The 22890-nt window shown below is 43.1% G+C and overlaps 1 protein-coding gene and 1 non-coding gene across 5 annotated transcripts; both read right to left on the bottom strand.

Moving 5' to 3' along the window:
- Positions 1-614: 614 nt before the first annotated feature.
- On the bottom strand, positions 615-22854 carry nfybb (nuclear transcription factor Y, beta b). 4 transcript variants are annotated; one of them, XM_055922310.1, is made up of 7 exons: positions 22762-22854; positions 21119-21212; positions 13811-13944; positions 8021-8218; positions 7730-7808; positions 2538-2617; positions 615-1980 (listed from the first exon to the last, which is right to left on the bottom strand). In XM_055922310.1, the coding sequence occupies exons 2-7, from the start codon at positions 21210-21212 to the stop codon at positions 1948-1950; spliced, it is 618 nt and encodes a 205-aa protein (XP_055778285.1). In that variant the 5' UTR covers positions 22762-22854; the 3' UTR covers positions 615-1947. The 4 variants fall into 4 exon arrangements, 3 of the variants coding, with proteins under 3 accessions (XP_055778285.1, XP_055778284.1, XP_055778286.1); XM_055922309.1 differs by lacking the exon at positions 22762-22854 and adding an exon at positions 22418-22751; XM_055922311.1 differs by lacking the exons at positions 615-1980; positions 22762-22854 and adding exons at positions 1987-2203; positions 22418-22752.
- Positions 2369-2481, bottom strand: LOC129856343 (small nucleolar RNA SNORD67). The gene has a single exon (XR_008759749.1). It is a non-coding gene; the product is annotated as a small nucleolar RNA SNORD67 (small nucleolar RNA).
- Positions 22855-22890: the final 36 nt, after the last annotated feature.

Genomic DNA, 22890 nt, shown 5'->3' with positions numbered 1-22890 from the left:
GGATCATTCGACTTCAATCACTCATGCACGCACGTGACTGTCGCACTTTCGAGGCAGGTGGCACGTGAAACAAGGACGCACAGACGGCGGGAGACACATGCAGACAGCGCAACATAGCCTATTACTAACATGAAGTATTTTTAAAAATCAAAAAATAACTTCAATTTCTATTCTTGCACAAAATATATAAATTAAAGCCCTTTCAATGGCCCAAGTCTATTTATGTTTATTTTCAAAAACCTTCAAGGCCTTGATTTTTCTCTCTCAAATTCACAAACATTCAAGGACCCGTGGGAACCCCGATGAGGGTTCTTTTTGTCTCCACTGACCATTTCCACATTCTCCAATTTTGGTGGGAAAAGACCCTTTGTTCTACTAATATCTCTCCTTCCATACAGCTTGGCAAGGGAAGGTATTTATGATCATCATAAAACTGGCCAACAGACCCAGGAGGGGGAGGGGGTCTTCAGACCTTTGCCTAGCGGGCACCACCGATCTCCCTCTTAGGACTGGCAAGTCATGACACTAGGGCAGTGTCTTAAGTGGTGCTGTAGTATTAGAAGGGTGGAGAAATTAGGGTAAAAACTTCAGAAAAAACTAAATGGAGACTGGCATGACGCTTACATTTTTATTAAAAGGACCAACAGAAGAACTTTACAGAAAGTATAAAATAGTTAAATACCTGCATGCCACTTACAATTGTTTACAACAGAGTTTGGAGTGAAGATGTCAACTACTTTTGTTTTTATTACTTTACAAGGTCGTCAAAGAGGTCACCAATTCCCTAGACAGACATTTCAACTAATGTTCATCCCCCCCATTCCTTCCCTCATAAAACCTGTAGTGATAGACAACATGGAGGGGGAAAAGAGGATTTGGATAGTCCATCTGTAGATGCTCTAGAGACTATCAGTAACATTTCAAATATCTACTAACCCTAATCTTAACCCTTACCCTTGCAAGCTGTTACTTATCAACGATGTTTGTTGATAGTATGACCCTCTAGTGTAGGGATGGGCACGGTTATTCCAATAACTGAACGGACATTAGTATTCGATTACTTTGAGAGTATTCATTTTTTATAAAGAAAATAGCACAACAAATGTTTTTAAAGGCTTGGTCTAAAATTAACATTGTTACATAGCCTACAAGGATTTTAATAAAAAAGTTTTACATAGCCTACAAGGATTTTAATAAAAAAGTTGACAGTTAATAGTGCTCCCCATAAAAAAGACACACTGGTAGCCAACGTGAAGCTTGTTGTTGGTCAATCAAAGCGGCGCTACAGTCAGAGGCTCTGTGTAGCAAGAGAAGTGGGAGATTTATAATCAATGCAAAATGGAATTAACATTAGGGAATTAAGTTGGCTAAATGAGGAGTCCGCTACAACGAGAAACCATCAGGTAGGCTGTTTAATCTGAAAGGAGTTGTCGAGAATTAGCTTTGCTACTTTAGCTAGCTTCTTTACATCGATTTTATGGAGTCAAGACAGGCACCAGCCCCTACTGCCCCAACAGGCTCTCGAGTCACGCGGGTAAGTCTCCATTGAAGTGTAAAAATATTTTTTTCTTTAAGCACATTTAGACTATCCAGATATCCGAAATAGTCCGGATATTATTCGAAAACTGAAATAATTTCAAATGCCTTCCCTGCTGTAGAGCATATGCAGATGGACAATACAGACTATCCAAATAAAGTGACTCTGAAAATCTTCAATTAACAAAAAAAGCCAAATAACTGTCTCCAGATCGTCTCCTATCCGGTTCTTTATCATGACCAGAACATAAAACTGATTCTGATTCAAACCCACCTCTGCAAGTTCTGCATACGCTCCCCTCCCTTTCCATCTTCCCACCACTATCTTTTGACCTGAGTGTACAGTAATGCTGTAATCTCTTCCCCATTTCAAATGTGTTCCGATTTCAAATGGGGAATTCCGGAACCTACTCAAGAGAACTGGATCTGCTGCACTCCGGGAATCTGGAAGAAGGAAAGGAGGATACCTAGTCAATTGCACAGCTGAATGATTTAAAATCGAAATGTTTATTCTGCATTTAACCCAACCCCTCTGAATCAGAGGTCAGGGGGGGTTTGCCTTAACATCAACGTCATCGGTGCAGTTATTGTTGGGGGTTAACTGCCTTGCCGGCTTGGGGTTTCAACCTTTCGGTTACTGGCCCAACGCTCTTAACCGCTAGGCTACCTGCCGCCCAGAGAGAGAGAGCAGAACTAACATGTAGAGATCTTTGTTTCTCACTTTTTTTATTGTCAGCTGCAAGCCATGTTTAGACATTTATGAACGATTTATTGATTAATCATGGTTTAACGAGTCCCGGGGTGCACAGTTGTGTGTACTTGTGGTGGTGTGGGTGAGTCAGATGGCCCCTGTGCACATGGTTGTGTCCCCAGAGAGGTGCGGGACGGGACGCCTGTGCCACTGCAACCAGCGCCCGCCTGATGGTGCAACTCATCACTCTCACGTGTTTGGTCTTAATGATTACATGAAGCGTGGAGAGTAGACTCAGGAGCAACCTTACCTGTTGGTACGAGGTGGTGTAAACCATGACATTCTGTTGTTGTCCATCAGCAGTTATTATTCCAGCAGGCAACTGGTTCGCTGCAAAAGGAAACAGATTTATACTTCAGATTATGGAGTTACCTTTTCCATGAAGTAACACTGTTACCCACTGTTATAAATTAATAAAATACACTTTAAACATACACTGAGTGTAAAGTACTGCATAAATTCTGATATGATAACTCCTGTTGGATTCTAGCTTGAAATATACTTATTCATGTTATCATATCAGAATTTATGCAGTGCTTTACATGTATAAGAAACATACAGTACCAATCAAAAGTTGACACCTACTCATTCAAGGGTTTTTCTTTATTTCTACATTGTAGAATAATAGCGAAGACATCAAAACTATGAAATAACACACATTCAATCATGTAGTAACCAAAAATATGTTAAATCAAAACGTATTTTATATTTGAGATTCTTCAAAGTAGCCACTCGTTGCCTTGACAGCTTCGCAGACTCTTGCCATTCAACCAGCTTCATGAGGTAGTCACCTGGAATGCATTCCAATTAACAGGAGTGCCTTGTTAAAAATAAATTTTTTGAATTTCTTTCCTTCTTAATGCGTTTGAGCCAATCAGTTGTGTTGTGACAAGGTAGGGGTGGTAAACAGAAGATAGCCCTATTTGGTAAAAGACCACATCCATATTATGGCAAGAACAGCTCAAATAAGCAAAGAGAAACGACAGTCCATTACAATAAGACATGAACGTCAGTCAATCCGGGAAATGTCAAGAACCATTAAGTGCTATGATGAAACTGGCTCCCATGAGGACCGCCACAGGAAAGGTAGACCCTGAGTTACCTCTGCTGCAGAGGACACTTTCATTAGAGTTACCAGCCTCAGATTGCAGCCCAAATAAATGCTTCACAGAGTTCAAGTAACAGATACATCTCAACATCAACTGTTCAGAGGAGAATCAGGCCTTCATGGTCGAATTGCTGCAAAGAAACCACTACTAAAGGACACCAATAATATACTTGCTTGGGCCAAGAAACACAAGCAATGGACATTAGACCGGTGGATATCTGTCCTTCGGTTTGATAAATCAAAATTTTCAATTTTTGGTTCCAATCAACGTGTCTTTGAGAGGCAGAGTAGGTGAACGTATGATCTACGCATGTGTGGTTCCCACCATGAAGCATGGAGGAGGAAGTGTGATGGTGCTTTGCTGGTGTCAGTGATTTATTTTGAATTCAAGGCACACTTACCCAGCATGGCTACCACAGCATTATGCAGCGAAACGTCATTATCATTCGATTTCAACAGGATAATGACCCAACACCTCCAGGCTGTGTACGGGCTTTTTGACCAAGAAGGAGAGTGATGGAGTGCTGCATCAGATGACCTGGCCTCCACAATCACTCAACCTAAACCCAATTGAGATGGTTTGGGATGAGTTGGAACACAGCGTAAGGGAAAACCAGCCAACAAGTGTTCAGCATGTGTGAACTCCTTCAAGACTATAATCAAGTCAAAGGGTGGCTACTCTGAAGAACGTAAAAATATATTTTGATTTATTTAACACTTGGTTACTACATGATTCCATATGTGTATTTCATAGTTTTGATGTCTTTACTATTATTTTACAATGTAGAAGTAAAAATAAAGAAAAACCCTTGAATGAGTATGTGTGTCCAAACCTTTGACTGGTACTGTCAAGGAAGAGTAAAGAGGAACTTGGTGTGTGGAAAGTTACTGAGTGAGAAAAGGGAAAGTGCAGAAAGTTCATATTCAGTTCAAATATACAGTGAAGTCAGGATTTAGTCAGACCCCTCGACTTTTTCCTCATTATTACGTTACAGCCTTATTTAAATTTTTCGATGTTGTTAATCTACACATGACAAAGCAAAAACAGGCTTTTAGAACATGCTTTCCATTTTTTATTAAAAATAATATATATAGAAATATCACATTTACATAAGTATTCAGACCCTTTACTCAGTACTTGTTGAAGCACCTTTGGTAGCGATTACAGCCTCGAGTCTTCTTGGGTCTGACTATACAAGCTCGGCACACCTGTATTTGTGGAGTTTCTCCCATTTTTCTATGCAGATCCTCTCAAACTCTGTCAGGTTGGATGGGGAGCGTCACTGTCCCGAAACCACTCCTGTGTTGTCTTGGCTGTGTGCTTGTTGTCCTGTTGGAAGGTGAACCGTTGCCCCAGTTTGATGTAATGAGCGCTCTGGAGCAGGTTTTCATCAAGGATCTCTGTACTTTGCGCCTTTTGGCAAACTCCAAGCGGGCTGTCATGTGCCTTTTACTGAGAAGTGGCTTACGTCTGGCCACACTACCATAAAAGCCTGATTGGTGGAGTGCTGCAGAGATGGTTGTCCTTCTAGTCTACAGTCGTGGCCAATTTTTCTTGAGAATGACAAATAATAATTTCCACAAAGTTTGCTGCTTCAGTGTCTTTAGATATTATTGTCAGATGTTACTATTGAACACTGAAGTATAATTACAAGCATTTCATAAGTATCAAAGGCTTTTATTGACAATTACATGAAGTTGATGCAAAGAGTCAATATTTGCAGTGTTGACCCTTCTTTTTCAAGACCTCTGCAATCTGCCCTGGTATGCTGTCAATTAACTTCTGGGCCACATCCTTACTGATGGCAGCCCATTCTTGCATAATCAATGCTTGGAGTTTGTCAGAATTTGTGGGTTTTTGTTTGTCCACCCGCCTCTTGAGGATTGACCACAAGTTCTCAATGCGATTAAGGTCTGGGGAGTTTCCTGGCCATGGACCCAAAATATCTATGTTTTGTTTCCCGAGCCACTTAGTTATCACTTTTGCCTCATGGCAAGGTGCTCCATCATGCTGGAAATGGCATTGTTCGTCACCAAACTGGTCCTGGATGGTTGGGAGAAGTTGCTCTCGTTCTTAGGCAAAATTGTGAGTGAGCCCACTCTCTTGGCTGAGAAGCAACCCCACACATGAATGGTCTCAGGATGCTTTACTGTTGGCATGACACAGGACTGATGGCAGCGCTCACCTTGTCTTCTCCGGACAAGCTTTTTTCCGGATGCCCCAAACAATTGTAAAGGGGATTCATCAGAGAAAATAACTTTACCCCAGTCCTCAGCAGTCTAATCCCTGTACCTTTTGCAGAATATCAGTCTGTCCCTGATGTTTTTCCTGGAGAGTAGTGGCTTCTTTGCTGCCCTTCTTGACATCAGACCATCCTCCAAAAGTCTTCGCCTCACTGTGCGTGCAGATGCACTCACACCTGCCTGCTGCCATTCCTGAGCAAGCTCTGTACTGGTGGTGCCCTGATCCCGCAGCTGAATCAACTTTAGGAGACGGTCCTGGCGCTTGCTGGACTTTCTTGGGCTCCCTGAAGCTTTCTTCACAACAATTGAACCGCTCTCCTTGAAGTTCTTGATGATCCGATAAATGGTTGATTTAGGTGCAATCTTACTGGCAGCAATATCCTTGCCTGTAAAGCCCTTTTGTGCAAAGCAATGATGATGGCATGCGTTTCCTTGCAGGTAACCATGGTTGACAGAGGAAGAACAATGATTCCAAGCACTACCCTCCTTTTGAAGCTTTCAGTCTGTTATTCAAACTCAATTAGCATGAGAGTGATCTCCAGCCTCGTCCTCGTCAACACTCACACCTGTGTTAACGAGAGAATCACTGACATGATGTCAGCTGGTCCTTTTGTGGCAGAGCTGAAATGCAGTGGAAAAGTTTTTGGGGGATTCAGTTCATTTGCATGGCAAAGAGGGACTTTGCAATTCATCTGATCACCCTTCATAACATTCCGGAGTATATGCAAATTGCCATCATACAAACTGAGGCAGCAGACTTTGTGAAAATTAATATTTGTGTCATTCTCAAAACTTTTGGCCATGACTGTGGCTGCAATTCTAAAGAGAGAAACTGTAAATTATTCTAACAACTTTATTATAAGATGAGCAAAACTGGAGCAATCAAACAAAATATTTTAAAAGTTCAGAGTAGAAAACCCAATGAAAAGAGTTGGCTCTCTCCTTTAATAGAAGGTACATCCTCTTATCTATGTGACAGTTAGCACATGTGCAGAAACAGGGCCGGGGAACAGAGTTGTAAAAAGGAATTTAGCTCATCTGCGCAGATCAAGTTAGCTGACATCGCCACCATTCTCTGTTCCTCCCTGCAATTCCCACATAGCTAAATTCCTGTCCATTGTAAACACAGCAGGTCACATACTGCTGGGGTACCCAAACGGCTCATAAATCTGTACACTCAGACTTATGACGAAGTCACACAAAACAAGTTTGTATCAGTAAAAAATACTAGCATATAACAACGGATAATTCTTTAAGTAAAAAACAGCATAGTATGTCTAATTAAACAGCATAGTACGTAATTAATTTCCTCCACATATAGCAAGTATTTCAAGCTAGAATCCAACAAAAGAAATAAAATGTAGAAAAAGGGAAGGGGTCTGAATACTTTTCAAATGCACTGTATTATTGTTGAATATGAATGTCCCTAAGGAGGGAGGCAAAGTGCAACAGTCTAGTTTCAGTTCTTGATAAGGCAGGCCAGATGCTGTGGAACCAGGACTATGAGGGATGAGCAACTCAACTCGATTGAAGGTTAACAGTTGAAGAGAGAAGATACTGCTGGAAGGGGACCCACATCGAAGAACATCTGATTACAGTCCTATCGCACACATACATACTCACTTCCACGCCCATGAGGGTCCTAGAGTTAGGCAGAGCCATAACACCAGTAAGAGGAACCTACTGTGATTCTACCTAACACCAAAGAAGGACGGGTTCTCTTAGACATGCAAGGTGTCTCCGCCTAGTCGGAAGGTATAAAGATGTGTTTGTTTGACTTGTATGTTGTCTTTGCAGCTGTATGACCCAGTGGTTGAATAAACTTGGTTTGAGCTTTTTACTGTTTGTTGAAAACTTAACAATCCTCAGGGTAAGAAATTGCCTGGGGCCCAGGGCTGAAGAACTGCAGTAAAGAAGGCCATCATGGCAACTAGACCATAAACTAGCTTATGATCCTGTAACATGAATAACAAAGGAGTACATGTATGCATTCAGCACCTCTCATCTAGGCCTAATCCTAGAGCTTTTAACAGTGTTGGAGGATAACAGCAAATGTTAATGATTTCTATTGGGATTGAGACCCCACTTACCGAAGCTGTCGTCTGTGAGTTCTTCTCCGAGTCCCTCTGTTACAGATATGCCGCCGATTCCCTTCTCCCCTTTCATCGCCTACGGAGAGAGACACATTGAGAACTTGTTAGGGTTATGAATTGAGCTGTATTTCCACAGCACCAACGGTGTGATGCCTAGAAAAGGACACAGCGATAACACAGTGTTTGAGCCAAGGCTCAAGGATAGTGCATAGCATATGAACTCATACACACCAGTCTGGAGAGCATGGCATGAGTTATGGCACTTGGCGCACACACACTTCCTCTCACCTCTCGGAACTTCTGTAGGTAGAGTTTGAGTGGCTCCACGTACATGTCAAAGCCCAGGGTGGACATGGCAAACAGGATGTCCTCTCCGTTGATGGTCTTCCTTTTCTCTTGGTGACAGCGCTCGCTGGCCTCCGACGTGATGAAGCTGATGAACTCGCTCACACACTCCTGAACACACTCCTTGGCATCTTTCGCTATCTGGACAGAATTAATAGGGGAAGGGGGATTTAGGTCAACATGCAGCCAAAGGTTGATGTGGAAACTACATTCAGGGCCGGTTTCCTGGACACAGATTAAGCCTAGTCCTGAACTAAAAAGCATGGTCATTGGAAAATCTCCGGAAAGTGTGTCGGGTAAATCTAACTCAGTGTTCACATAAAAATCCATATTTGGCTTTACAATAATTTACAAAGACTTATTTAAAAAAATATCTATTTAAAATGACAAAACATTTTAAATAAACAAGAAGTAAGCATCTTTAAAAATAACTTGCAGTGTTTTGTGTTGGGGTTTGTCATATGTGTCTGTTGATGGATTTGGTAAAAAACAGATGGCCCTGTCAACCTGCCCTGTGCAATTTATCAGGCATCGAAGCTGTGCTTTGGGTGGGAAAACACTGAACTAAAGTTGGCAGCAAACCTTTGAGACGTTTACCACCTGGAACTAGGGAGTACCAAGAGTCTCAAGGACATGTAGCCTACTGTATGAAGTAGAATCCACAGTAACTGGAAGGGTGAGTATTATCAGTGTGACTGGTTGATGGCCAAGAAATGGACACAGCAATAAACCCTTTGTGTTTGGGCTAAGGCAGAGGAGAAATACATCAACACTGGCAAATATTCAGTCTTGAAAGAAGATACAAATGCAGTGTGACCTTGGTGACGTGAAAGGCGCTTCTGTGCTTAAGAAATGGAGCATTTCCATACAGGATTTACCCCAGTGTTTTACCCAAAAGGCTCAGACTTTTCTGTTTCCATCTACGCGGGCCGGGCTCCCGTGTCTCACTGAGCCATGGCTCCGGCTGACCTGCTCTCACTTAGCTCTAAAGGCAGGCCACTGGTACTAGGGCTGGGTGGTATACTGTATTTTATGATATACCGGTATTGATGCAGGGACTGGTTTGAGTTTTTACTTCACCTTCTATACCGGTATTTAAATGTTTTGTTTGTTAATTGTGATACGCCATGTGTAATGTCATTTTTTTTTTATTTACTTCGCTACTTGAGTCATCTCTCTTCGCCACTCTCCACACAGACCTAGCCACGCCCCTTGTCACTCAAGGAGCGCATTTGATGTTCCTCAACCACGAGACACTTGCGTCAGTCTACATGGTCAACGCAGCAAATGCAACAATGTTGATGACAATGCTGTTTTCACTTTACTTCTTAATATAAATCCACTAGCGTTCTATAATAACAATATTAGTTTGTGTTTCTTACATCAGCAAACAGCTAGTTTGTCATTTCTTAGCAAGTTGCCCTAGAATCTTGTGAGACGCTAATTGTTAGCCGCTAATGCTAATATCTAGCTAGCTTATAAATGTACTGAGTAAGAGCAAACATAGCTAGCTAATACAGCCTGATAATACCAGTGATGGTGTAGACTTAAATCAGCACGTTGTTTGGGCAACAGTATCTTCTAAATCAAAGAGGAATATGCAAAGCAAGAATATGTTAGCTATATGAAGAAGCTAAGAGAAACCATGCAATCTAGCCAAAGCTTATAGGGTCCCCTAGGAAACAATTATCACAATAACTCCTCCCTGGCATTTTAATTTGTCGTCATCTCAAACAATGTATTCAAAGTGGCCACTATTATATTCTAACTATAGAATTAGAACAGTCATCTATTTCCATGATTCCAACAGTTTTGCTCGCAAGTCAAATCGCAATTGCAACATTTGGTTAAAAATAAGTCCAAGATTATTTGCCCATATCGTGCAGCCCTACGTGGCAGTGTGGAAATTCTCAATTGAGCAATGGTGTAAAGTACTTAAGTAAAAATACTTTCAAGTACTACTTAAGTCATTTTTGGGGGTATCTGTACTTTACTATTTTTGACAACTTTTACTTCACTACATTCCTAAAGAAAATACTGTACTTTTTACTCCATACATTTTCCTTGACACCTAAAAGTACTCGTTACATTTTGAATGCTTAGCAGGACAGGAAAATGGTCCAATTCACTCACTTGTCAAGAGAACATCCCATGTCATCTACTGCCTCTGATCTGGAGGACTCACTAAACACAAATGCTTTGTTTGTAAATTATGTCTGAGTGTTGGAGTGTGCCCCTGTCTATCTGTAAATAAAAATGGTGCCATCTGGTTTGCTTAATATAAGGAATTTGAAATGATTTATACTTTTACTTTTGATACTAAGGTACATTTGATCAATTACATTTACTTTTGATACTTAAGTATATTTAAAACCAAATACTTTTAGACTTTTACTCAAGTAGTACTTTACTGGGTGACTTTCACTTTTGCAATTTTCTATTAATGCATCTATACTTTTACTAAAGTATGACAATTGGGTACTTTTTCCACCACTGCAATTGAGTGCAGGAAATGCAGAAATTATAAAAGTGCTGAAATTTGTTTTGGTTGAAGTTGAACAGTATAAAACAATCATAATGGAGACACACTCATTGAAATAACGTAGAATGTATGTATGCTTTGCCACCCCAGGATCACTCACTACTCAAAGCAAACGTAGAACTTTTATTATTCAAAAACAAAAAATACCGTCAAACTGTCCATTTTTTGTAATGTTTTTTTTTTTTACCGCCATATCGCCCAGAGCCTAACTGGTACTTTCACCTATCATTTACATAACAATGGCTAACTGTGAACTAACACTTTCTCACAAAGCAACCATTTTGATTATGCAGAGGTTGTTGATTCCGCTCTTGTCGTAGAAATATTTGCTCAATCATATTTCTCAGATACCGGAACTTGTGAATTCAAATAGACTTTATTACAAAGTAACAAGCCGAGCTGGTTCATGGATCAACTGACTTTCCAGCCTCGGCACACACTTTCTATTCAGTTTTCATCCTTAAGTCACACACATAGTAACTCCTCTTTATGTTAATGACTCATCCCCTCTGGCATTTAGCCACCATTATCATTTTGCCTTGCACTCACTTCAGCTTGGTTTCCATTTTCTTATTGGCACAGACATTAGGGCATAGATTCTATTGGTGGCGTAACCATAGCAATAGTACAAAAATAAACAGACACACACAATCCCAAGCAACATGCATGTCTAATGTTGCTTAGGTAATACAAACCTATGCTCCTAATGCATGTCTAATGAGCCTCACTGGACTACGTAATGGCGTCCCTTAGCCCAATGACCCAGACACATATGGCTTCCCTTAGCCTAATGAACTATTGATTAATGGCTTCAGAGTGCACGTCTACTGACCCAGACACATGGCTTCCCTTAGCCTAATGACCCACACATACATATAATAGTTAGCTTGCATTGAATCTTCTTACTCCTCTAAGATGTATAATGTGCACACATGTGAAGAGTATTGGGAATTTTCTAGTACAAGTCCTCACTTTCAGCCCTAACTATGGAAACACAATTTCACTAGTATAACATAAGGGTGTATACACTGGGATAACAGTCAAAAAGGAGCAACAGTGTACTCAGTCTAAGTGTTTCCTCTACTATTGCATAGGTTGGATGAGTCCCTCTCACTTCAAAACACATAGCCTCAATTTGGTTATGATAGTACATAAACATGTTAACGGTTAGCCGCCGAAATACATGACCAATCATGCTTATCGGTCTACAAGTTAATTTGCATTATTTTGTGGAATTAAATTGGCACGTGTATTTTCATTAGTCATCGTGCATTTTATTTATCACACGTGGACAGCATACAGAGCCTAGTTTGAGGAGTAGAATAGTCTACCACCTGTCAGACAGTGCGAGAGTAGGTCCTCAAAAGCCTGTAGGCTACTGGAGTGAAACCTTCTTTTGTAATCCCAGTCATTGCGCAAAAAATAACAATTCTAAATGCAATCGGGTGTTAAAAACACAATTAAAAAGGTGCTATTTTTATTTCTCAATCTCAACTCGTAATTTAAGCGCTCCTTACATTCGCTATTCGGATGCATAGGCTATAGCCTGCCTACCGTTGACTTTCAGCACGTCACCCACCACTTCGCAATGTGAGAAGTTTAAGGCAGTATAATTGTTTGAAACCTGAATTTACTTAACTTCAAATAATGAAGCATGTCTTACCTTGCTTCAAAGTAGCTTTGTGAAAATCCATCCATAGAAACAGGGAGGTAATTATTTTATAAAGACTTCCTCATGCCATTAACCAAATTTCTCTCCTGTTCTATTGACTTTCTTTTGTTGTCCAGAAGCTGAAAGGCACAATCCTAGACATATTAGCAATCCATCATAGTAGTTGCTATTAGATTCCCCCTCTTTCTACACTGAACTAAAATATAAATGCAACATTTAAAGTGTTGATCCCATGTTTCATCAGCTGAAATAAAAGATCCCAAAAAGGTTCCATAGGCACAAAAAGCTTCTCTCTCAAATGTTGTGCACAATTTTTTTTACATACCTTTTTGTGAGTAGTGAAGCTGATTAAACAGGATGGTCATTACACAGGCGCACCTTGTGCTGGGGGCAATAAAATAAAATGGGCAGCTGTCACAACGCAACGCCACAGATGTCTCAAATTGAGGGAGCGTGCAATTGGCATGCTGATTGCATGGATGTCTGTGGTGGAAAATGAGTCATGCTATCCCGTGTTTTATTACTTAAAGAATATTCTCATTATTTGTTCGTTTTTTCCCCTAACCTGATACAAACTTGTCTGTGTGACTTAGGCATAAGACTGGGCGTATAGCTAAGATCCGTTTGGGTGCAACCGTCAGCTGTAAGGGAAACTTGCAGAAAGGAGCACATAGTGTGAGCTGTGGCAAATGCAGTTAGACAGTTGAGCCCTCGTGCCATCTTAATCTGCAGACAAACCAATCGCTTTTTACACACTATGTTCTACCCATTTCCACACATCTGCTAAACTGCCACGAAAACAAAGAGGTTGTACTTCCTATGAAAGCCAAGAGAAAACTTTGTTCGTTGGGCTTTTAACTCTGCACTATTGAGTGATTGTTGATTGCTCCATTTTTGGTAATCTTATAATAAAGTTAGTTGGTGTTTGAGGAATCTAGTCTCCCTCTTATATAATTTTTCGACAATAGGCATGCCATTGTTGATGTTTCCATTAAACTATTAATGACAAATGTCCAGTCCTTGTAGTATCAGAGAGGAAGAAACCAAGTGAAAGGTTTTTCTCTTGCCCAAATCTGTCCAAAATAAGCCCAATGGGAATATTCTATGAAAATATTTTGGGCCTAAGCTTCACCTCCCTTCCTGCCTTGGGACTCCCCCCCATTGTTAGGGCGGAAACATAAGCATCTCGTCATTATATACAGATCTCCGATAGTATTCTCTGTTGGTCAAGTCATTTGACTGTTTGGGAGAAAAAAAGAGAAGAAAACTTGACTGTTTAATGAGATTCAGTCGGCAGCAAAATTATACGAAATTTGCATCCCTAATAGTCATTTAGGGGTGTTGGCAGCCCTAGATGATTCTGTGGTCTATGTATCTGGCTTTGTTGCTGTTTCAATCTTGAATTGTGTAGATTTATGGACTCACAGAATCCAAATACCTGTTAAAAGTAAAATAAATAAAATAAAAAGATTAAATAAATAAATAAAAAGCAAAAAGCAAAGCAAGTCATGCTCCATACCTTTCCTGTCTGTGGAACAGCGTTCTTCATGATGCGAGCCACGTTAGCGATTGGGAGGTAGATGTCCTGCTCACGGAAGTTTTCCTTGCTGCCGTTGCCTTCCTCATGGTCATGCAGGCTCTCATCACAGTCATCTGTGTCAGGGAGAGGGGCATGTTACATCTACATATTTTGCCTATAAAAATCTTCTCTACTTTTATTCACCAAGCAAGTTTAGTCTGATTGAGATCAAGTTTACATGTGACTTGATCCATGTCAAACATTGTCATTTAGAATTACTACAGTAAGTAAGCCTGATTATTTGTGAAGCGCCTTTGAAAGGTGGGAGTGCCCATGTCTGTATCTTTATATAGGGGTGCTCTGATGGTGTCCTGCATCATTGGGATACCATGTTATTCTGAAAAAGGGACTTGGGACTGTGCACGTCAGAGAATAGGTAGCTGGGTTTCTCAACTCAACGCCGTGTACATCTCGGTGGAGTTGGGTTGAGACGACTGTGGGCGGAGTGTACCTCCGACCACAGTCAGTGGTTGTATTTGATTAACATTTTATTAAAAAGTAAGGGATTCCAGCAAACAGGCAGTAATTGGGAGTCCCGTAAGGCGGCGCACAATTGGCCCAGCGCCGTACGGGTTTGGCCGGGGTAGGCCGTCATTGTAAATAAGAATTTGTTCTTAACTGACTTGCCTAGTTAAATAAAAAATAACAGGCATGCAGAGGACAGAAAAAAGGCACACAGTGGACAAACAAAGGAACACGGCAGTGGAGGCTGCTGAGGAAGGACGGCTCAAAATGGCATGGAACAGAGTGAATGGAATGACATCAAACAATGTTTCATTCCGCTCCAGCCATTACCACGAGCCCGTCTTCCCCAATTAAGGTGCCACCAACCTCCTGTGGTACACCGTAAGGGTTTAAGAATTTCGATTTTTAGAAGTATAGCCTGACAGCGACTATGTAGTCGGAGATACAGTCCACACACTCGTCTCAACTAAATTCCATTAATGTAGAGTTGAGAGACTCAGCTCGAGAAGAGGGTGCTTCTGTTCTATATCGTGGAGCTCCGCCCCATAGGGGAGCTCTGCTCCTAGTGGTTTACCCCGCTGCCTAGGCAGTGAACAGCCTGAGAGAAAATTATCAACACACCTGCAGCCAATAGGAGAACAGGTGTCCCTATATAAGGGGATGCTACCCCACAATCAGCCTCCCATAATCTTCAGCAACAGGACTGGACTGAAGAAGCCTAGAAGAGAAGAGAGAAGTCTCAGGACGAACCCGCTGTCGATCTCCTGGTCTCGACGTCGTCCTTTATGAGCATGCCTTTTCCACCCCCAAAAGCTCTTTTAAAGAGCTCAGTGTCGCTGCGCCACTATGGCCGCTACAGACCCACTCAACTTATGTTTTGTGTGCTTGGGTTCACAGCACGCTAGGGGCGGCCTGACAGATCCCCCAGAATGCCATTGCTGTGCCCTCCTTTAAAGGTGAAGGAAGCAGCAGTGGGCGTTTAACAGGGTAGATCTCCCTCTGGAGGACGCCATGTCTGTGCTAGCCTCAGGTTCTGAAAAAAGGCACCCTACTGACCGAGGCTGAAATGATTAATAAAGAATGTGTTCCATCTGACTGTCACAAGAGAACCTCTTTCCCATAACAAACTTGAGACCGTTCAGGTTCCTTCTCTCTCTCACATCACTCGGGGTGTAGTACAGCCCACTATGAGTGCGTAGCTGAGGACGTTGTGAGTGGAAATGACATGAGGGCAGCAAAACAGACGCTCTTGATGAGCCGCCATGCTATACCTCATGAAAACCCAAAACCATACACTCTCAGGAGTAATGTGGATAAGGGTTTGAGGAACATCTTGCGTTGGGGGACGGCGTACTAACTCAGGCAGATGCCTCAGTGTAGCTCAGACCCGTGCTGCGTTCACAGAGGACTGGAACCACAAGGTGTATAACCAAAGTGTTGGCGCCCCCGTTTCTCACAGAACGCGCTAATATTTCCTCCCCTTTTCGAGGAGGGGCTCACCTTGGGCTGTCCCACCACTTCGGTGTCGAGGGACAGCAGCCATAGATTAATACAAGTCCATCCTACTGTCTGTACCAAAGTTTTGCGCGCTCCCGCTCTCAGAGCATTACTACGGCACTTAAGAATGCTTACGACAAAACGTCTGCTGGAATGTATCCACAACAAGGACTTTTGTATATGCGTAGACCTAAAGGACGCATACTTTCATATGCCGGTGCATCCACGTCACAGGAAGATTCTGCATTTCGCCTTCCAAGGGGTGGCGTACGAGGATGCGCCCTGACACCTCTCATCTTTTCCAAATGCATGGAGGCGGCATTGGAACCGTTGCGTCGTTCAAGGATAAGGCTACTAGTCTACCTAGACGACCTACTGGTTCTCGCCCCGTCAGCAGAGCTGGCGATTGCACACACGACACAGACAGTGATTAATCTCACATGTCTGGGGTTCGCTGTGAATTGGGAGAAGAGCGCACCTTGGCCCAGTCATCGGATTGTCTACCTGGGGTTACAGCTAGACACTGACCACGAAGGCTCGAATTTTGGATCCTCAACTGCCTTATTGCTAGCCCTACAAAGGTTTGATCCGAACCGCACGGTGACGGCGCATTCCGTCATGACACTTGGGTCTCATGTCGTCTACCCACTCCGTGGTTCCGCGGAGACTTTTGCACATGCGCAAAACACAGCGATGGTTTGCCCAACTACAACTGGACCCAGTGAGGCACTGTTAGGAATAAATAAATAATTTATATATTTAATGACTAAATGATTTATACGTTTAAAGGATTGTGACATTTAACAGAATTCTACACTGTCTGATAAATAATGTTTCTACAAATTGTGACAAACAAGTTGTGGCCACTGAAACTAATAACAGGAAGTAAGTCTCCCCACCCAGGGCGGGGAGAAACCATTAGGCTTGCAACAGATGGTGTGATATGTGATAGCATAAGATAAGCAATGTGTATGTGTTGGAATGGAATTTAACAGCAGCTTTGTCCTTGTCAGAGAGGAGTAGGGACATTTTTGATGCTATGACGCTGTGTGTGGTATATAAACTAATGTGCATGGTATTTTGAGCAGAGCTCTCAAGAATAAACTGGTCTCCGTCTGTTTCACTTTCCCCAGAACCTTACAAACTCTGGGTGCAGACTGTGTTTTAATTGAATTGGTTAATGAATACATAGGAATTAAAATTCCTCTAACAGGCACCAACATCAGTTGTTGGTAGTTCCCTTCTCGCTCAGAGCGGACCTGAACTATTGGAGAGACCTGTGTGTCCCGACGCAAGGGGTCACAATGGGCAGTGTCCTCCTACATTCCAGTGTTTACAGAGGCTTGTCTGACTGGATGGGGAGGGACATGTCAAACTCACGGCATCCCGAGGGAGGACACACCTCCGACCGCCCTTCAACCTCCTGGAGTTGGAGACAGTTCTACTGGTTCTGACCCATTTCGTGTCTACCCTATGGGGTCATGACGTGTTGGTCTGGATCGGACAACCGAACCACAGTAACCTACATACCGTAATTTCTGGACTATTAAGCGCACCTGAATATAAGCCGCACCCACTGAATTAAAAATAATAATATTATTTTGTACATAAATAAGCCGCACATGTCTATAAGCCACAGGTGCCTGCCGGTACATTGAAACAAATGAACTTTACACAGCCTTTAAACGAAACACGGCTTGTAACAAATTTTAAAAAATAGCAGTAAACAGTAGCCTACCAAGAAAGTCATTGGTCACTGTCTTCCTCCTGTGCACTGAAACCACTGAAGTCATCTCCTTCGGTGTCGGAGTTGAATAGCCTCAGAATTGCTTCATCCGATGTTGGATCGTTTTCATTGTCGCTCTCGTCACTTTCATCCGGAGGCAAATTCCCCGCTGAGTTCATGCTGCCCTCTTCAACACACAGCAGTCCAGCCTTTCGAAACCCGTTGATGACAGTGGATTTTTTGACAATGCTCCACGCTGTCAGGACCCACTGGCAGACTTGACCATAAGTTGCTCTTCGCATGCGGCCCGTTTTAGTGAAGGATTTCTCGCCACTTGTCATCCAAGCCTCCCACTGAACACGGAGCGCCACCTTAAATGCACGATTTACACTGATGTCGAGTGGCTGCAAATACTTTGTTGTGCCCCCAGGAATCAAAGATAGCGGCATCAGTGAATTTGCGGAAGTTTTAAACTTTTTCCTCGTAGTCGGGAGGGAGCTGCTGACACAGACTCGTCCGTACCCTGATGGACAGGCCTTTACGTCTCATAAATCTTAGACACAAAGATGGTCCACCTCTAAAATCCTCAAACTTCATTGCGGTGGCGATTGTTTTGGCTTTCAGTCGGATCTGCACAGTTGAAACACCTCGGCCGTCTGCTCTCTGTGTGTTGACCCAGTCTTCAAGCTCATTTTCTAGTTTGGGCCACCTGCTTTTCTTCCCTCTGAAAGCTTTTGTCTTTTTGCACTGAGTCAGTTCCTCACGCTGCTGTTTCCAACGTCTTATCATCGACTCATTAAGGCCAAGCTCCCGTGCAGCAGCTCCATTTCCTTTCCCAACAGCCAGATCGATCGCCTTCAACTTGAAAGCTGCATCATATGCATTTCTCCGTGTCTTTGCCATGATGAGGGTGACAAAATGACTACCGTAATCAGAATGATGGGAAGTTTGAGCGCGCTCGATTTACGTCACAATATGTGACGGTGCTCACTTTTTTGGCTTCATGAATCTTGTGAAAGCGTGAAAAATCCATAAATTAGCCGCGTCATTGTATAGTCCGGAAATTACGGGAAATAGCCAAGGACGAGTCAGGTCTCCTGCACTCCACCAGCTGGCAGAGGAATTGCGGCTGTGGGCTCACGAGCACCTTCACTCGTTGACAGCAGCACACATTCCAGGCTATCAGAACGTTGGAGCAGACCTCATGTTTCGAGGGGTTCACAGAGACGACGAGTGAGCTGCACCCCGACATTGTTCTCCAAATATGGGAACGGTTTGGGAGAGGCGAGGTGGATCTGTTCGCGTCACGTGTGAACGAACAGTGATCCCTATGGTTATCCCTACGAGCCCAGGACAAACCGCCACTAGAGATAGACGCCTTTGCGCACTAACCGTGGACAGATGTTCTCCTGTACGCATTTCCACCACTGTCCTGCATTCTCCCACTGCTAGCCCGTGTGAGAACAGGAGGGCTGTCAATCATATTGATAGCCCCCGATCGTCCAAGGGCTTCGTGGTACGCGGAGATGACTCAAATGTTGATTGCGCCATCATGGCCAATTCCACCGAGGATGCGATGTCTCAGGCGGGAGGCATGATAGAGAAATTGCCTCTAATCGGCCAAACACTGAGGGTCTGCCCCGAGAGGGACAGGTTAGAGCGCTGTGGGTCATCTGATTCAGTAATCTAAGAAACCAAACAGGGCTTGTGTGCCAGTTCCACATCCAGGATGTATGCCAGCAGATGGTGTGCCAGAGAATGTGGACCCCATATGCTGTCAGGTCAAGAGCATGCCGTCTTTCCTACAGTTCATGTTTGACAAGCAGCGCTCACCCTCTGCTATTAAGATGTTTGCGGCAGCGATTTCAGCTTGTCGTGAGGGGTTTGGCAGAGACATTATCTTCAGCCACCCTCTAGTGAAACGGTTTCCATTGGGAACGCCGTTTCACTAGTGGGATTTAACTTTGGTACTTGAGGCACTCTGAGACGACGTTTGAGCCAATGAATCAAATCCCCCTCAAGATGTTATCTCTGAAGACGGCACTGTCGCTTGCTTTGACTACAGCCAAGCGCGTCAGTGATTTGTGTGCTCTTTCGACGAGACAGGACTGCCTTGCCATAAATGCCGATTTGAGCCGAGCGGTGTTACGTCCCAACCAGGCATTTATGCCGAAGGTTATTAAGAGCTTATAAAGGTCACAGGTCGTTGAGCTGTCGGCCTTCTCCCCCCTCCCCATGCGGAGCAGAGAGGAGAGGCTTCATTGACAACGCCCGGTACACGCCTTGGCGTGTAGCACACAGTGATGATTAGGTCATCGCCTCAGCTGTTTGTGTGTCATTGTGCTAGTACACCACTTTCAAAACAGCGGCTGTCCCATTGGCTTCGCAAAAGCATTGAGACGGCTTATGAGGCGCCAGGGCGACCACTGCCTCAGGGCATAAGAGCAGCAGCGCCTACGGCCCTTTTCAGAGGAACCTGGGTATAGGATATTTGTGCAGTGGTCGTCACCGTCTCCTTTTATCCGATTCTACCTGTTAGACATGTCGTCTAACTCTCTAGCTCGTTCTGTACTCAGCGTGGCTGAAGGGAGAACTTGAGTTAAGAAAAGATGCAGAACGACTGGGCATCGTTCCCATTAGGTCCACTCTTTTTGTCAAGGAGAGAGACATGTGCGACATGATCTTTGTCTGACACTGTCAATACAGCTGAGAATATATAGACTGCCCACTGTGTTGGGGCGGAGTGATGAGGCAAATAGTACTGTAACTAGTATTACTTCACTATTAAACCGGTCAATGAATTTGATAGAATATTGAGGTATCATCCACCTGCTGAGGCAGAGTAGTTGGCCCAAATTCAGTTGTTATCTGCCCACGAATCATTGGCTTAACTGGTGTTACAGTACTATTAGACCAATCTTTTAATATTGACAGAGTTATGAGTTCATCTATCTGCTTGTACAGATTATTATGACTCATATTCAACTGCCCCTAGACATTGGCTATGCCTCTCGACTGAGTAGGGCGGATTAGACCGAGGACGCAGTACATTGTAACACAGTCTGTTTTCACAGTGTGTTACAGTACTGCGGGATTTGGTCGCAGCCACTGCTGGGCCCGACCTTTTCATTAAGTGTTAGGCTCGGCAAGGAGTACATTTTGGAGCGTTGCGCTCCGCCTTAAACCACTAGGAGCAGATATCCCCTATGGGGCAGAGCTCCACGATATATAGAACGATAGTTACCAGAGTTGTAACTCCAGTTCTATGAGTGGAGCGAAGCCCCATAGGACTTAGGCCCTGCCGACCCCCAGTCTCACTGAATATTTTTCTTCCTGGACGCTGATTGTGGGGAAGCATCCCCTTATATCGGGACACCTGTACTCCTATTGGCTGCAGGTGTGTGCATAATTTCTCAGGCTGTTCACTGCCTAGGCAGCAGGGTAAACCACTAGGAGCAGAGCTCCTCTATGGGGCTCCGCTCCACTCATAGAACTGGAGTTACAACTCCGGTAACTATTGATTATGGTGCTTGGTCTGTGAAGGGAGTTTCATCACTTACCATCCTGTGACTGGAGAACGTAGTGGCTTCCTGCCATGTACTCCCCTGGCATGCCCAACTGAGAGGCATCTGTGGTTGAACTGTCTCCCTCCATCTATAAACACAGACAAATTATTTATAAGCCTGTTCTTTTTAGATCATGATTTAAGAAATACAGAAGGATTGACTGTATGCTAAACTGGTTCAGCTACATTAACTAAACACTGTCTGGATGAACTATCCAAATAGTCAATCAAAAACTGAATGCACAGGTTGTATGTATCTAACTAACATTAGCCATGTGCACCACACTGTAGGCCGGACAGATGAAATTTTTAACAATGCTTTTTTCTGATAAAAACTAGTTCATTGCATTTGCCGTGGAGCTCAGTTTCATAACATTACCATATGTTCCAGCTGCCTGCCGTTGTTTTGAAGTAATCACAAAAATACAGGCCTTATTTTAGGGCATTTTTCACCCTGCCAGCTCCTGTTAGTTACATTTACATTTACATTTAAGTCATTTAGCAGACGCTCTTATCCAGAGCGACTTACAAATTGGTGCATTCACCTAGTTCTATTGAGCATCATGGCACCAACTCGCCTTCCAAACTTCTATTCCCAGCTTATTGTTTTACCGTTGCCTGCTTTGCTATTGTTGGCTATGGAGACCTGCCCACATTGTTCACAAAAAATGACGCATGGAACTCTGAGGTCGTTCCATTGTTAACCATAGGGAAATATAGGTATGTCTGTCTATTTCGACAAATATCTCAGTGTGTATAAAAAAAAAAAAAAACATTGATACCATTTTAATCATGACAATACACTCTTTCTAATTATGTAATACTGGACTGTGTATTTCGTTGTCATCAAACGCTAGCCCTTTAATACCTTTTATTAGCGTATAGTTAGGTTTTACCAAGTCAGCATGGCCCTGCTTTGGCTTTTTCTAGTAAACTGCAACATATCCTTTTGTTCCCGCGTTGATTGACAACTAGCCAGCGTGCAAACAAAAAAGCTAACGTTAGCTAGCCAACTGGCTAGTTAGTACTACTAGTTACCTTAACTGGCTAATGTTGTGCGTGGGGGAACAGTTATTTTTACATAAGAAGAAATGGCTACAGTAGTTAGCTAAAGACGAAAACCCGGACACAACTTTAGCTAGTTGCAATAGCTACCTAGCTAACGTCAGCTATGCTAACAAGCTACTGTCGTTAGCGATAGCAATGTGCGTTACCTAATGTTAGTTATTAACCTTAATAGCTAGCTAACCAACTCACATACAAAGCAAAAAGACTGAATCGATGAGTAACTCACGATTTCGTAAATTCGTCATGTTTACACAATATTCAAGACATCCGTCGACTTCAACAGTCTGATTTGAGCACCCACATGACAAACATAACATCTGCCAAATGTAACATGCTAACGTTAGACGTCTTTGTGGAGGGCCTGCTGTGTGACTGATAACCCATACGGGGAGACCATTTACTAGCGAGTCCTAGATAGAATTCCTCAACTCGCAGAATTAATTTCTACTTTCCCGCTGCTAATTCCCTCTCACGCTACCATCAAATAAACAGAAACAGTCAAAAGCGGAGATTTCGATTCGAGGTAACGAGAAATCGGATAGCAATCATTGGCCAGAGCCAGGCACAAACCTCCGATACTGCCCTGGTTGGTTAGCTTCTCAAAACGGCCGTGTGGTTGGACAGAAAATGGCTGCGAAGGAACCAGTCCCAGCTCGAAGCTCTGCGTCCCAAAAACACTATCTTACTTTGCCGCTAGGG

This window comes from Salvelinus fontinalis, chromosome 5 (assembly GCF_029448725.1).
Source record: "Salvelinus fontinalis isolate EN_2023a chromosome 5, ASM2944872v1, whole genome shotgun sequence".
Classification (NCBI taxonomy): Eukaryota; Metazoa; Chordata; class Actinopteri; order Salmoniformes; family Salmonidae; genus Salvelinus; species Salvelinus fontinalis.
This window is presented reverse-complemented; position numbering and strand designations above follow the sequence as displayed.